Raw genomic sequence first — 15,507 nt, forward strand, 5'->3', positions numbered from 1 at the left:
TAAGTCATGTGTCTTCTTTGGGCAGTTTCACATGTTCGTGGTGGCCGGCGAGGCAGCGCGAGAGAGGGGGGTTGGAGCACCGGCCAGATGAAAGCACCCACAGAAGCATGCAGCTCAGTTCGGAGGGAATACCACGCCGCGGGCCTGTTTTCCTCACGCCTTTCCCACTCGATCAAATGAAATCGCGACGACGGAGAGAGTGAGAGCAATCAAAAAGAGTTTGCATGCTCCGGGGATGCCCATCTGACCGCGATCGACCCCCCTTCCTACATCACTTGAGGGAATCACATTTCCTGAAAGAGCCTCGTGGGATGGAGACCTCGCCATGCGCTCGATTGAGTTGATGTCCGGCGCAGCTTGCTGATTACCTTTATAGGCGAACCGAGTCCTTTGTCGTCTCCGTTGAGTCCCCTCTCCGAATCGCCCGAGTCGTCGGAGGAGTCAGGCTTTTGCACCCTTTCCCTACAAACAGACCAGCCCTTGCGGAGCTCGGTAGATAGTGTTTCGTCGGGATATGACCCTCTCGCTAGGTAGGCTGTCACCCTCTGTAGCCCTCCCCCTCCATGTAGAAGGAGACTGACGGATTCACCGCATCTTCAGATCTCCGTTGTTCGAGAGCGAGCATGGACTCGGCCCAACCGGTCTCGATCGTATACGACACCAGCCTTCGCGGGTACTGACACTTCCCAATCTGTCAACTTCGTCGTTGGCTCCGATGAGCTCCGTCTCACGTCCTTCCCCGTCACCACGCTCAAGTTCTTCATCCCGTGCGCATGCCGGCCGCATGTCGATGAGCCAGGCTTTTGGTGACTTGGAGGACCTGCATCGGTTCCCCCTGGAATCATTACACTCTTTTTCATTCGCGCAACAATCGGAAGAGCTGCTACACAGCCGACAAAATATTCTCAAGCGATCGATTGATTTCATGCGCGATCGCATGGGATGGGCCGCCAGCAACCCGGGACTCGCCAATGCCCAGGCGAATGCGATGGGTGACTCGGACATGCAGAGCATGATGGATCTTTTGACGCGAGCCAATGTTCTCGAGGAAGAGCAAGCCCATATGCGCGCCCCTCTGACCGGACCTGCCGATGTCAATGGCGACAACATCTTCGAAAGGGCCTTCTCGGACCATGGATCCCCCCAAGCAGCTCTCGGGATATGTCCTCCCCGGATTTCCCGCCCCCAGGATACCAGGCCACATCCGACAGCTCGCAAATGCTGAGTCCCACCCCCAGCGACCGCATCGCACAATCCAGAAAGGACCTGATATCGGCTCCGACGTCCCGGCGCGTAAGCTTAAAACGTACATACACGGACCTCAACTCTGTCTCCCTCAAAAGCAAGCTGATGGAGACTCTAGCGCAACCATATGCATCTGCCGATCCCTTTGGCTCGCTGAGTTCCTCGACCGCTGGATTGGGATTTCCGATGCCAGCCCTACACACCCACAGCAGCAAGTGGACCCCCGTCTCCCAGGCCGTTTTTCGGACAGAAGCCCAGGCGCCATGGACCATTTTGGCCGCGAACGACCTCTCATGTCTTGTATTTGGAGTCACCCAGTCCGAGGTTCGTCGGCTCAGCATCCTAGAGGTCGTACAAAAGGATCACAGGAAGTGGCTCGAGGCCAAGCTTCGGGACCCCAGCACTGATGCCGCAGCCCGCGCGCCACTGCAGCCCGAGAGACCGAACATTCGGGCCGTCAACCCAAAGTATCGGGGTCTTGGAAATGGGGTGACTGCGCAACTGCTCAGTAAACCATCATCTCGTGAGAAGTCCCGCAGAGCACAGACCGATGATGGATATGGGTCGAGCACGAGAAATCCTCGCAACCCCAACCATCCGGCTAACAAGTCGCGGGGGGTTCTGTTATGCGGCGATGTTGTTCCAATCCAGAAGCGGAATGGCACCAAAGGGTCAGCCAGCGTTTGGGTGATGGAGAAGCGTGGCGGCCTCATCTGGGTCCTCGAGGAGATCACAGAGAACTTTGCATCTGTTCATTGCGACGAATCCTGGAATGTTGTGGCCGCCGACGGAGACGTGGACAAGATCTGGGGCCCCCATGTAATCCGATCGGGCCAATCCATCACTGAGATCCTGCCTCGCCTGCCGACCGACTGCCTTCAAATATCGCCGGAGAAGGGGCTAGCCAAGATCACCGATTTGAAGCATTTTGCTGCTCTCACCGCAGCCGGCGTGTGTATCCCGGTCACCGTGGGCAAGTCTGAAGAAAGTCGTACTTTGCAAGTGTCGAGCTTCCCGCACGTCGCGGGAATGATGGTGCTGTCGTCTGCGTCTTTGAATGTGATCAGCTCCAATTCCGTGTTCTCTTCAGCTCTTTTTGGCCAGGACCGCCCTGAAGGACGCCATATCACCGAGTTGGTGCCGGGGTTCGATGAGATCCTGGATGTGTTAACCGAGGAGGACAACGTGCCATTGGTGGATGGGATCGTGATCCCTGAACACAGCTTCCGTCGCGCACGCACCTTATCCATTCTGCGCGATGGCAAGGCGAATGCCGCGTCAGTATTCACTGAGCCGAGTGGCTTGCTGGCGAAGCACCGGGACGGCTCCACTATTGTGGTCGACATTCAATTGCGGGTCGTCAAGAGCGGTACCTTTTTCAGCAAGGAGCCTGTCGAGAAAATCGAGGAACGCTCCAGTGACTCAGAGGACAGCGACGACACGGTCGCAGTCACTGAGCTGGTGTACGCGCTGTGGATTACTTACTCACGGCAAATTCACGCCGCGGGGGCTGCCGCCAACCTCTCCTCCTCATCACTGCCGACCTCCAAGCCCAACTCCCCCACTCCTCATTCCGCCAATGCTAAGGACGACGCCATGGTCGGTCTGACCAACGACACCATGGCTCCTGCACCTGCCAGCACCACTGTGGAGGTCCAGGCCCCGAGCTCCACTCTCAGCCAGCAGCTCAGCGAAGCCGCCTCTCAGCCTCTGACAGATCGTCCCGTGCAGCCGGTGCCTGAAGTCAAACCCGCCAATGCGAAGAAGGACATCCCGCAAAAGCGCACCATCAATGATTATGTGATCCTGGAAGAAATGGGCCAGGGCGCCTACGGCCAAGTGAAGCTGGCGCGACTCAAGAAGAATCCGAACAAGAAGATGGTTCTCAAGTACGTGACCAAGAAGCGTATCTTGGTGGACACCTGGACTCGAGACCGTCGCCTTGGCACTGTCCCTCTCGAGATCCACGTCTTGGATTTCCTTCGCCGCGATGGGTACAAGCACCCCAACATTGTCGAGATGGAGGGCTTCTTTGAAGACGACATCAACTATTACATCGAGATGATCCCCCATGGACTCCCCGGCATGGATCTCTTCGACTACATCGAGCTGAAGGCCAGCATGGACGAGTCCGAGTCCCGCAACATCTTCAAGCAGGTGGTGAGCGCCATTTACCACTTGCACACCAAGGCCCTGGTGGTGCACCGCGACATCAAGGACGAAAACGTTGTTTTGGACGGAGAAGGACGGATCAAGTTGATCGACTTTGGCAGCGCAGCCTACATCAAGAATGGTCCGTTTGATGTCTTTGTGGGCACCATCGATTACGCTGCGCCTGAGGTTCTGCAGGGAAAGTCGTACCGCGGCAAGGAACAAGATATCTGGGCCCTGGGCATTCTGCTTTACACCATCGTCTACAAGGAGAACCCGTTCTACAACGTCGACGAAATTCTCGACCATCCCCTCCGCATTCCCTTCATCCCCTTCTCCGAGGATTGCATCGACCTGATCCGCAAGATGCTCGACCGCGATGTCGACAATCGCCTCACCATCACCGAGGTGATGGAGCACCCCTGGATGACCGATTCTTAAATTATTCCACCACTTGCATGGCTTTATGCCCTCACGCCAGGTTATGACCGGAAATACAAAAAAAAAAAAAAAAAAAAAAGAAAAAAAGACACGATACCCCACGACGTTTTGCTTTGCTTACTGACTATGAATATGAATGCGGGTGGAGGGGCATCCTCACTTTTTTTATGGGTATCTTTCTTGCTGCGCGTTATATGCTCGGGGAATTCAGAAATTCGGCAATGCACAAACCCAACCAATCTGTCTCTAATGCATCGGATCCCGGATCATCACGGTCGAAGTCCTCTCAGCACCTCCAATTTTACGCTGGAAGACAACCCTATTTGCATTCATTGTTTCTTTCTTTTCCCCCATCGTGGTTGTACTTAGACAGCGAACCAATCCAATCTACAATAAACATTCTTCTGTGGATTCGACGCCTTCTAGCGTGTGGGGGAGTACGCCCATATTCCTTGGCAAAAGCGGGCTCGTAGTGGGCCCTCGACCGTTTCAGTGGCTTAGAAACAACGCACCTTCGACCAGGCCTTGGTCGAGTGTCGTAGCCTACCCTCAGGTACTCTGTGGTTAGTGGTCTCCCTCTCTCCATTTGTGTCCCAGTCTCTGGGTCCCTCGCCTCCGAGGCTGTGAGTGGCCTTGTCCCACGGATCGCGCCACCCTTCCTTCCCCGCGCGCCCCGCTTGGAAGACGGCGAGTCGTCGCCTCTCAGACACGCAGCCGGGGTTGTCCCTGAGTGCAAGTCCAGCCTTTTTGCGCGAGTTTGAGTCTATTCGGGGCGTCGTCAGCCGATCGGGTCGTGTGCCACAAAGTAACGACAGTGTCTGAGGGTACTCTCAGGACATCCAAGTGCCCGTCCCACCAGGTGGGGGTGGAAGAAGATAAGCCCCGTCGTGTGTCGAGGGCCCCGAGAGGGCGTTGTACACCGTACCTCCGACTGAATGGGCTGTCCCGGTAGATGGGCTGCCCGCCCAGAATGTCGCGGGTACTTGTGCATGCCTCGTTGCGCAGCGGAGTCCTTCCATTCCGCCTTCACTTCCAAAGCTTCTCTCGCGTTCTTCTCTATCCACACTTCCATCATCCCACTCACCTCCCTTCTTCTTTTCTTCTCTACCCCACCGCTCGCTCTCTCGGATTTCTCGGCAGTTTCATAAGTCGGCTCCAGTCCCGGTGGTCGACGTCCGGGAGAGCCACGGTTGACCGGCCGCGGGCCCCCGAATTCCAATCTCGTGTGGGCTTCTCTTTCAACGTCGCTCCTTCCTCTTCGCCTGCAGTCCACAAGACTCCGACCGGCAGACTGATCACTATTTCCTTCGTTACACTACTATGCCCCTCTGAGTGCAGGTGTGTCGTTCCGCTCCCATATATTCTCATTGATGCTAGTGGCACCATATACTAATTCCGTCCGCCCGCGATAGGCCACCACTCCAGTCACCATGGTCGCCCACACGAGGGATGAAATCGCGCCCTCCCCTGAAATGGCAGCCAACTCGACCGCACCGAATGGAGAGATCCCGCTCGAACAGCCGCCGAAATTAAAGGGCCGGCATCGACTACTGCAGAGCCTCCAGCGCATGTCGTCCAGCCCGACGTTGACCCGCCGCGGACGATCTGCATCCACCGGTTATCGCCGGGACCACAAGGCTTCCTTATCGTGTGTCTCGTTATCATCCTCCGCATACTCGCCATGCCTAGGAAATGGCAACTCCGAGTCTTCTCAGCCTCAGTCTTATCATGCTTTCAGCCCCCGACCGGCGACTCCAGGCCTCGCGGGGTCATCGGGGGAATCGCTTGACATCAACAATCTCAATCGGATCGTCGGGATCGAGTCGCCCAATGTTTCCCAGCCTAGAACGATTCCTTTGCCAGTCGACGTTCGACCGGCCTCCCCGAAGGAGCCACCATGCAGTCTGACTCCCGATGTCGTCAAGGTTGAGTCGGTCGGAGGACTTCAGGAGTCACAGCTCGGATCGAAATCAACATCCCAGCTCGTATCTAAATCAAGATCTCGGTCCGAATCGAAGTTAAAGCCGCAGCTGAATTTCTGGGATGCGATGCCGCAGGAAATCCAGCTGGAGGTCTTTAGTTACCTCAAGCCCTGCGAGCTCGTGCGTTGCTCTGCTGTCTCAAAGACGTGGAACGAGATGTGTTACGATGGCCAACTGTGGGCCAAGATTGATACGGCAGATTACTATCAGAAAATTCCTGGTAGCGATCTAGTCAATTTAATCACCTCAGGTGGACCCTACCTCCGGGATCTCAACATTCGGGGCTGTGTACAGATGCAGACTCAATGGGCGTCGGCTCACGGTGAGCGCATTGCCAAACTCTGCCAGAATGTAGTTAAGCTCTCACTCGAGGGCTGTCGCATATCGCAGCGCCCCCTGCACAACTTCCTTCGCAACAACTCTCGCCTTGAGTATATCAATCTCTCCGGGCTGAAGAGTGCCGACAACGATACGCTGAAAGCCATTTCGGAGTCCTGCCCTCAGCTTGAAATTCTGAACGTCTCGTTCTGTACCAATGTCGCTCACAAGGGATTAACCTACGTCGTTGGGGCCTGTAAACGACTGAAGGATCTCCGTGCCAGCGAGACCGGATATTTTAATGATCAACTGATGAAAGTAATGCACAAGCGCAACAACCTGGAGCGACTCATTTTCAGCAACAAATACATGTTCGACTGGAGCTTGGAGATGCTGATGCATGGAAAGAATCCCAAGATCGACCTGCTCAGCAACCGTCCGATCGCTCCCCCTCGTCGTTTACGACACCTGGACCTCCACCAATGCAAGGCGCTGACGGATAAGGGGCTGAGATACCTCGCATACAACGTTCCCAACTTGGAAGGCCTGCAGGTCTCCCAATGTGCCAAGCTGACGGATTCCGCCATCATCGATGTTATTCGCACAACGCCTAAACTATCCCACCTGGAACTGGAGGACCTCGGCAAACTTACGAACGAGGTTCTTACCGAGCTTGCCCAGGCACCATGCAGCCAGTCCCTCGAACACCTGAACATCAGCTTCTGCGAAAGCCTCGGCGATACGGGCATGCTTGCCTTGATGAAGAACTGCCCAAAGCTGCGCTCCGTGGAAATGGACAACACCAAAGTCTCCGATTTGACCCTCATGGAGGCGAGTTTCCAGCTCCGCAAACGCGGATACGGCAGTGAACTTCCCAAGGTCGGATTGCGGCTAGTCGTCTTCGACTGCGCCAACGTAACCTGGGCGGGTGTTAGGGAAGTCCTGTCCAGCAATGCACGCATTCCTCGCTCCCGAAAACCTGTTCAGCCCATTGCAACGGTCACTCAAGTCTCCGAAGACGGCTCGTCTCCAACGACAAGCGCCTTTGTCACGCCGAACTCAACACCCCCGCCGCCTCTTCCCACCTATCCCAACGAGATCATCCAACTCAAGTGTTTCTATGGCTGGCAGCAGACCGTCAATGAGCATACGAAGCGCGTTCTGCGCGGAGACCTCCAATCAGCTAGTCGGATTGACCGCAAATGGGCCGACTACATGATGATCCACGAAGAAGCGGGGATTGCAGGCGCAGGCGCTCGACGACGGAGACGTCGAGCTCGCGAAGCAGAGGAGCTATTCCAGTTCTATGGCTATGATGAGGACTCTGAGAGTGAAGTCTACCATCCTCGGGGAGGTCGTCGCCGCGCCCAGAGCGGTGGGTGCACGGTGATGTAGGACTCTTTCCAAGGGGCTGTTGCTGTGGCATCTTTCGCTATCTTCAATCTGTGGGATGTACCACCTTTCCATTTATCATCATTCATTCTCACCGAACAATTATCTCAGTGCTGGATCACTGACTATGACGACGTCACCCGAAGTTATGAAATACGCACGGCATGATCTCGAGGACGGGATTCGCTCCTTGATGGAAGTCTCTTGTTCTTCTCATTTTTCCATTTTCTTTGCCTCTTCGTCTTCTTCAGTTTATTTTTCTTATCTACAGCCTGGCTACTGGCGCTGCTATTTGCTAGGGTTATTTCCTTGAGCTTTTTTTTTTTTTTTTTTTTTTTATTCTACCGATATTCTTATCCATCTACAAGCTTACCGCGTTGGCATACTCTTAGAATGGCGAGGGTGGGAGTTACTCAATCTAGCTATCCTCATTATAAATGGCTTTATTTGAAACATTGATAGCTCTTACGAGGTCATATTCCAAGCTCTATCGGAACTAGCTACTTTATACGAATTCGCGTAGCTTTTCCTGAAAGAATTCAATCGACCATGTATGACCCAGTGTCCAGTTGAATCTAGGGCTGGTGTTATCGGCATCAGATATTAAACGAAATAGCAGTTTTGGTAATCATCAATCTGTTCAATGCCATTAGTAGTGGATATGATGAATTGATTCTTCATGTCGACCTTAATGCCCGCTTCGAACAATTGCCAGTCAGGAAAAGATCTACCTTTTGTCAAGATAGATGCTGGATCTCGACAGGGGCATCTGGAATGAAAATATCACTATAGAGTAGCTGGATAGCCAGAAAGAGCTTGAAAACTAGCCAGATTGAGATACATTGGTTGACACTGGGCCACGTAGATGCAATGCTAAATGGGATATCAAGTGGAGGACACAGACAAAGAACAACCGTACAAGCATCCGCTTGCATAGCAAGCGAACTCATTCAAAGAAACCACCATCACTCTCGTCTCCATCGGCAGGTGCAGCCACGTGGTGACGACCCTTGCCTTGCAGACGCTGGTGTTCCCGTTGACCGTATTGGTCCCGCTTGTCGGCACGTCTTTCTCTTCGGGTGGTGGGCTTGGCTTCGTCTTGTTTTGCGTTCTTGGGCTCATACTTCGGCTTGTCGTTCTTCGTCTTCTCGCTCTTGGGTTTCTCGGCCTTGGGCTTTTTGCTTTGTGCGCTGGGTGCAGCCTTTTTACTAGGTGCGACCGGGTTACCATCAGGACCGATGTTCAATTTACCCTCTCGAAGACGATCCAGGGTCTCCTCTTTCATGCACTTCTCAACGACAGACCAAAGAGCGGGCTTTTCGCTCTCCGCATCTTTTTGGTTGTACTGATCATCGGACTCGGATCCCGAGTCTGCAGCTGCGTCCTCCGAATCCTTGCCCTTTGACTTTGGGTAGAGCGCAATGTATTTTTCGGTGAGAGGGTAGTAGATGGTGTAGTTCAGGTTGACTCGAGCGGCATGAATCTTGCGTTCGAGAGATGATTTCTTCTGAGAGTCGAGCTTTCCCTCTTTCTCCCGTCGAAGAAGTCGGTTTAATTGCTTGGTGGCCGTCTTGCGATCTAAATCGAGGCACAATGGTTAGCGTCGGATACCAAAACGTCCGAAAGATATGCTTAAACATACCAAGGAATCTGACAAAGTGATATTTCTTGATCATCGTCGACCGCTCCCGACGCGCCGTCTCCTGAGCAAGGTCCTCTTCATACCCTGCCAGAGCGCGCTCCTGGAGAATGCGGGCATCGGCCGGCAAATCACTCTTGTTGAGAAGGCGCTTGACATCCCGAATGCGTCTCTTCAGATCATTGACAGACGGGTAGTCCTTCTCTTCTCGCAGCGCGGACTTCCCCGTGGACTTGCGGCTCGACTTCGACGGAGCATCCTCGCCTCCGCTACCGAAATCCTCGTACTGCATGTCTTCGTCGTCGCTGTCGGCAGCCTTTCGCTGGTGCTTCTTGCGGCAAAGAGCCTCCTCAGGACCGTCGCGGACCTTGCGCTTCGAGGAGCTGCGCTCACGGCGAGGATCGAATGACATTGTGGTGATGCTGGCGAGAAAACACCGAAATTGGAGCTTGCTGAAAAAAAGTAAATGTCCGCGGTTGATCTTACCGCCCGATCCACAGCGATGATGGGCGTTGACCGCCTAGCCCATTTGAGCTGAAGTTTAATGACTAAGAAAAACCTCTATTTGAAAATCACGGTCGAATTGCAGTGATTTTCAAATTAACTAACTAACGTAACCCGTAAGCGAGTGGATCATGTAAGCGAGCGGATCACCCGCCCAATTTCCGACCGCGTTCTGCAACGCGTCCTATTCAACCACATACCATGCCACCAATTCGCACTCAATCTCAACAAAATTCGACTGAGCAGGAAGGCCGAATCCTACTTGCTATACAAGCTCTCAAAAATGACGAAATTACTTCTATTCGCGAAGCAGCGAAGCAATTCGACGTTCCATATACCACACTACAACGCCGTATGAAAGGAGGCGCGTTTCGCTCTACCACACGCGCCAACAACCACAAATTAACCCAATTGGAAGAGGAATCGCTTCAAAAATGGATAATTTCGCTGGATTCACGTGGTGTTGCGCCTAGGCAAGATATGGTGCGAGAAATGGCCAATATACTGCTCTTAAAACGTGGAGAACGCACGCCTCAGTCGGTTGGTAGTAAATGGGTATATAACTATATCCAACGCTGCCCTGAGCTCAAAACACGCTTTTCACGTCGATATGACTACAAACGCGCGTTATGTGAGGATCCGAAGATTATACAAGAGTGGTTTGATCGATTCCGACAGGTCATTATTCAATATGGTATTCATGAGAATGATATCTGGAATTTTGACGAAACTGGCTTCGCAATGGGCCTAGCAAGCACTTCACGTGTAGTCACACGTGCTGAATACTACGGCAAAAGGAAGCTTATGCAGCCAGGTAATCGAGAGTGGGTTACAGCGATCGAGTGTATTAACCGATCTAATGTTCTCCCGCCGACTATTATCTTTAAAGGCAAAAACTTCAACTCAGCGTGGTTTACTACTCCGCCAAGAGACTGGCGCTTTGAAGTTAGTGCAAATGGCTGGACTACGGATCAAATTGGTCTTGCTTGGCTTGAAAAACACTTTATTCCGCATACTACCAACTGTCGACATGGGGTATGGCGGCTATTAGTGATGGATGGCCACGGAAGCCATGTTACACCTCAATTCGACGATATTTGCCAGCAAAACCAGATTATTCCAATCTGTATGCCTCCGCACTCTTCTCATTTACTTCAACCTCTCGATATTGGCTGTTTTGCTGTTTTGAAACGGCTATACGGACAACACGTTCAGGCTAAGATGCGAAATGGCGTTAATCATATTGATAAGCTTGATTTTCTGGCCTCATATCCTCAGACGCGTACAGAGGTATATAAACCAGCTACGATATCAAATAGCTTCGCCGCTGCAGGACTTATACCATATCAGCCACAGCGAGTGCTTAATATTCTTGATATTCAGCTTCGAACACCAACCCCTCCAACCAGCCGTGGTAGTGATAGTAGCCGCGATTTCATACCTCACACGCCAATTCATCCAGTTGATATCCGACGGCAGGCTTCTTCAATCAAAACACTACTACGGCAACGCTCATATACGCCCCCAAGTCCTGCTAAGATTGCGTTACAGCAGCTAATCAAGGGCGCTGAACAAGCAATTCATCAGGTTGCTCTAGTAAGCAATGAGAATGAGCGGTTACGCGCTGAAAATGCCCACCAAAAGCGAAAAAGGGCATTACCAAATCGGCGAATAGCTAATAATGGTGGGATGACTGTTGGTGAGGCTCAGGAGCGTATTGAGAAGGAGGCAAATGGTGTTGAAGCAGAGATCATAGACAATACGGCGGCGGCTGCGGTAGCGAATTCGGCCAATCAGAGAGCGCCGCCGAGGTGTTCAAATTGTTGGAATATAGGGCATAAGAGAACTAGGTGCCCTAATTAGTGTGTGAACAGTGTTAATTGAATATATTGGTTGGTGGTTATTTTATATATATTTTCGTGGCTGGGTAGTTGGGTAAGTGATCCGCTGGCTTACATGATCCACTCGCTTACGGGTTACGTTAACGAGGTTTTTCTTAGTCAGCAGGATTGCGGTGCAAGTTGAAAATGAGTCTATGAAGCATGAATCTACCGTGACAGCAAGCAATTCTGTCGGAGTCAGTTCATCAGAGTTCCATGAACCCCATCGCGGCCCTTCTGATTCCTTGCATCCGAAAAAAACATTCGTATGTAGTATATGTAGTATATGAAGCGCCCCAGACTAAATCCGGCACTTCACGTAAATGTACGTACCTTTCAATCCCTCTATAGATAGGTCGCATAAATTCCTCCCAGGGTTCAAGACTCTAGCTACCATACTGTAGTATGTGCATCGGCATCGGCAGAATGATTTACCGAAATTTTGCCTGAATACCAAGGCGGCAATCGGCCAACCCCAGATCGGGTAGCCAAGGTATGCGAACCAATGAGCGCCCGGCCGTTCGCATGACGATAACACCGCGTCCCTTCAAATCGTCCCCTCACCACCGCTCCGCTCCGCCCAAAGTACTTAGCTACTGAGCTGCAACTCACAGAATCGAGGCTCCGGCCTCCGAAGCAGCTCGATCGCCGACTCCTCAACAACGTCCCGGCACAATGGAGTCCGCAATTCGCTGGTCGCCGAGCTCGTCCGCTGCGGAGCAGCGGTACCTCTCCGTGGACGTGACCGGCAAGTCATTTCGTCTTTGCAGGGTAACTGGATTCGATGGCTGGAATGTGCGCCATGATGTACTCTCTACTCTGACCAACGTTCCTCCTTTCCGCGCTTTCGATTGGTCCACCTCCAACGAGAACCTCATCGCTGTCGGCCAGTCGTCTGGCGAAGCTACGATCTTGCGACTCGATGCCGACCCCAAAGAATCACTATCTTTTCCGGTTCGCAATCAGCGATACTGTAATGCTGTGGCCTTTAGCACACATGGTCTGGTGGCTTCTGGTCTTGATCGTGTTCGAAATGACTTCTGTTTGAACATCTGGGATGTGAACCAGCGACTGGGTCCTTCTGGTGGTACCAGGGGTTTCCCTGAACCTCTGAGGAAACTGGCCAGCTCGGAACCCATTACCAGTATCAAGTTCTTCCGAGATCAACCGGATACGGTAGTGACTGGAGTGAAAGGCCAATTCGTCCGGATCTATGATCTTCGAGGTATGTTTCACTGGCTGTTGGGAGTTATCCATTTTGACATATATTAACTAAATGTCTATGCAGAGGGGCCCGGTAATCCATCTCTACAGTTCCCTACTCGATGTGTTCACAACCTAGCGATCGATTGGCTGGACGAGAACTACATCGCGTCATGCACAACTGCAAATGAGAGCACCATAAGTGTGTGGGATCGGCGCGTAGGAACTAGGCTCACCTCAACATCTGTGGTATCATCAACAAGCAGTCCCGACTCCAACCAGGCGGCAGCCGCTCTGCAATTGAAGGACGTGTTCAACTCCAAAACGTCCATCTGGAGTGTACGCTTCTCCAAAACCAACCGAGGCTGCCTGGGCGCGCTCTCTAATACCGGCCACTTCAAAACATTTGATATCGCAAAGGATCATCTGTCTGAAGAATTCCGTTCATCAATTGACGAGACTCTCGGTCAGGGCACTTTCAAGAACTACCCAGAGCCCATTTACACAAAATACGTCCGGGACGTGTGTGTGCCCTTCGATCATCCAACTCGAGGTTGTCAAGAGAAAGACAGGGTAGTGTCTTTTGATTTCTTGAATTTCCGGTTCACCTCACAAGCCAACGCAATCGCACTGGATGGCCATGGACAGCCTCATATCGTCACCGGTCGCCCACCATGTCCGCCCGTCTCTCTATCCTCCCAGGGCGTCTTGGCTTGTGGTCTTTCGAACGGAAATGAACGTTCCGAGTTCCGAACTATCCATCCTCTCTCTGAGAAAATATCTCCTATTGCCGAACTCGTTGAAAATATCAGGACTCGTGCTCTATCAAGCTCAGTAGATACGTCTGATTCCAGAGTTATGGGCAATGAACCAGTCCCAAGCCGAGAGAACAGGGAAAGGGGCTCTCTCTAGGTACAATGGGAGCACTTTTGACCGCGAAGGAGGCCTTAACTTTGTCCACAGTCAACCAGTATCGGGCTAAGGAGGGATATCTCTTTGACGAAGCACGAAACCAAAAGATTGTGAAAGACGATCCTGCCCTGCAGGATTTTTGGGCATGGGTTGAACGTAAGATTAGCCCCGATCTATTTGACGTACAAAGCTCTGACAATTTCCACAGGCGCCCGAAACGATTCTGCTGGATCATCCATGGTCGTACATGGAGTAGACATGAACTATGTGGGCGTGAGCAACGTCTGGACCAATGACCTAGGTTTGTCTCCCTTGCAATTAGCGATTTCGACCGATTTATCTGACATTGGAGAAGGCGAAGGCTTTGAACGGCGCCGTGTTGGCTCGACTTCTGTCGATCCAAAGCAAATTATCAAGCATCTAGTCGATCTGTTGAATCTCCCAGAGGTCAAAGTATGCGATACGAAATTCCCCGAACACCGTCGCCTCTGCTTGCGTCTTTGTGGAGCGGCTCAATCCCATAAGGAACTTGAGGAGTCTGTCCGGAACCTCTCGTCAGAAAACCAGCATACTAAAGCTGCTGCACTGGCTATCTTTCAAGACGAACCAAAACTGGCATATATGGGCCTTCGAAGCAATGAGCCTACCCAGGCTCATAAGCTGTTGGCCATGGCCATTGCCGGTGCCGCAGGTGCTACGAAAGGCGAAAACAGTACCGATTGGGAAGAAACGTGCGCCGAGATTTCTAAAGAACTAACCGATCCATACTCGCGCGCAATCCTTGCCCTCGTGAGCAAGGGTGACTGGCACGCCGTGATTAAAGAGGACACTTTACCCCTGAAGTATCGGGTCGAAGTTGCTCTTCGCTGGCTACCTGATGATGAATTGACAATCTATGTGAAAGAGGCCACCGCGGAAGCAATCAAGCAAGGTGACATCGAAGGTATCATTCTCACAGGCTTGGGCCACTTGGCCATTGGCCTGTTCCAATCTTACATCGAAAAGTTCAATGATGTCCAAACTCCAACCTTGGCCATGAGCCATACGGTTCCCCGGCTTATTAGCCATGAACCATATGTCGCCAAATTTGAAGCATGGCGCGAGACCTATCGACGATCGATGAATTCCTGGAAGCTCCAGCTGGAACGTGCCCGCTTCGATGTCAACTCTCGGCGCTTCGCAGTCACTGTGGATGGGCGCAAACTTGTCGCTCCACCGCCGCAGCAGGTCAGTCTAACCTGTAACTACTGCACCCGACCTCTCACCCAGCACGATTCCTCCTCTCAAATTTCTCCCTCGACCAGCGGTGAGACTGTCCATCCCACTGTCGGCCACCCGCTCGGCCCCGGCGCCTTGTCTGGAACCGTCTGCCCTCGCTGTGGCCGCCACATGCCACGTTGCGGCGTTTGCAACCTCTGGCTCGGCTCGCCCGATCCAAATTCGCGAGCTGGCATTGCCGCTGATGCGGAAGCTGGCTCTCGCAAGCCCACCCGGACCGAAGTGATGCGGCGATTCGTTGTCTTTTGCATCAACTGTAACCACGGATACCATGCGGACCATGCACACGAATGGTTTGCCCGGCACCGAATCTGCCCTGTCGCAGAGTGCAATTGTATCTGCGATCGTTGATCCTTTCTATATCACGGGAATATGTTGTTTCTTTGAAGGGCTGCGGAGTTCAATGTGTCTTCGATACCCGATACCCATTCATTAGCGAGAATGTACAGCATTAGTTTTCAATCTTGGAGCTTCTAGCCATTGAGCGATGATGTGTAGGTGACCATGCGGCTGATCGAGAAGAAAGCTGGATAGTAACTGCGCAAAATTGTTACCTTGGTGG

The 15,507-nt window shown here is 52.5% G+C and overlaps 4 protein-coding genes across 4 annotated transcripts; 3 read left to right on the top strand and 1 right to left on the bottom strand.

Moving 5' to 3' along the window:
• Window positions 1–325: 325 nt before the first annotated feature.
• Window positions 326–3,837, top strand: N7532_003812 (serine/threonine-protein kinase; the record flags this gene model as incomplete). The annotated part of the gene is given in 4 exon segments (XM_056616306.1): window positions 326–345; window positions 357–530; window positions 601–1,093; window positions 1,120–3,837. The coding sequence occupies 4 exon segments, from the start codon at window positions 326–328 to the stop codon at window positions 3,835–3,837; spliced, it is 3,405 nt and encodes a 1,134-aa protein (XP_056476663.1).
• A 1,430-nt stretch (window positions 3,838–5,267) lies between these two features.
• Window positions 5,268–7,532, top strand: N7532_003813 (F-box domain protein; the record flags this gene model as incomplete). Its single annotated transcript, XM_056616307.1, has 1 exon — window positions 5,268–7,532. The coding sequence occupies one exon, from the start codon at window positions 5,268–5,270 to the stop codon at window positions 7,530–7,532; it is 2,265 nt and encodes a 754-aa protein (XP_056476664.1).
• A 943-nt stretch (window positions 7,533–8,475) lies between these two features.
• Window positions 8,476–9,580, bottom strand: N7532_003814 (Efg1 domain-containing protein; the record flags this gene model as incomplete). Its single annotated transcript, XM_056616308.1, has 2 exons — window positions 8,476–9,107; window positions 9,172–9,580. The coding sequence occupies 2 exons, from the start codon at window positions 9,578–9,580 to the stop codon at window positions 8,476–8,478; spliced, it is 1,041 nt and encodes a 346-aa protein (XP_056476665.1).
• Window positions 9,581–12,227: 2,647 nt separating this feature from the next.
• N7532_003815 (uncharacterized protein) lies at window positions 12,228–15,296 on the top strand (the record flags this gene model as incomplete). The annotated part of the gene is made up of 4 exons (XM_056616309.1): window positions 12,228–12,777; window positions 12,841–13,589; window positions 13,637–13,823; window positions 13,876–15,296. The coding sequence occupies 4 exons, from the start codon at window positions 12,228–12,230 to the stop codon at window positions 15,294–15,296; spliced, it is 2,907 nt and encodes a 968-aa protein (XP_056476666.1).
• Between the last annotated feature and the right edge of the window lie 211 nt (window positions 15,297–15,507).

The sequence above is a fragment of the Penicillium argentinense genome, assembly GCF_028826775.1.
Source record: "Penicillium argentinense strain IBT 30761 chromosome Unknown utg000004l_segment0_segment0, whole genome shotgun sequence".
In the NCBI taxonomy this organism is placed as follows: domain Eukaryota; kingdom Fungi; phylum Ascomycota; class Eurotiomycetes; order Eurotiales; family Aspergillaceae; genus Penicillium; species Penicillium argentinense.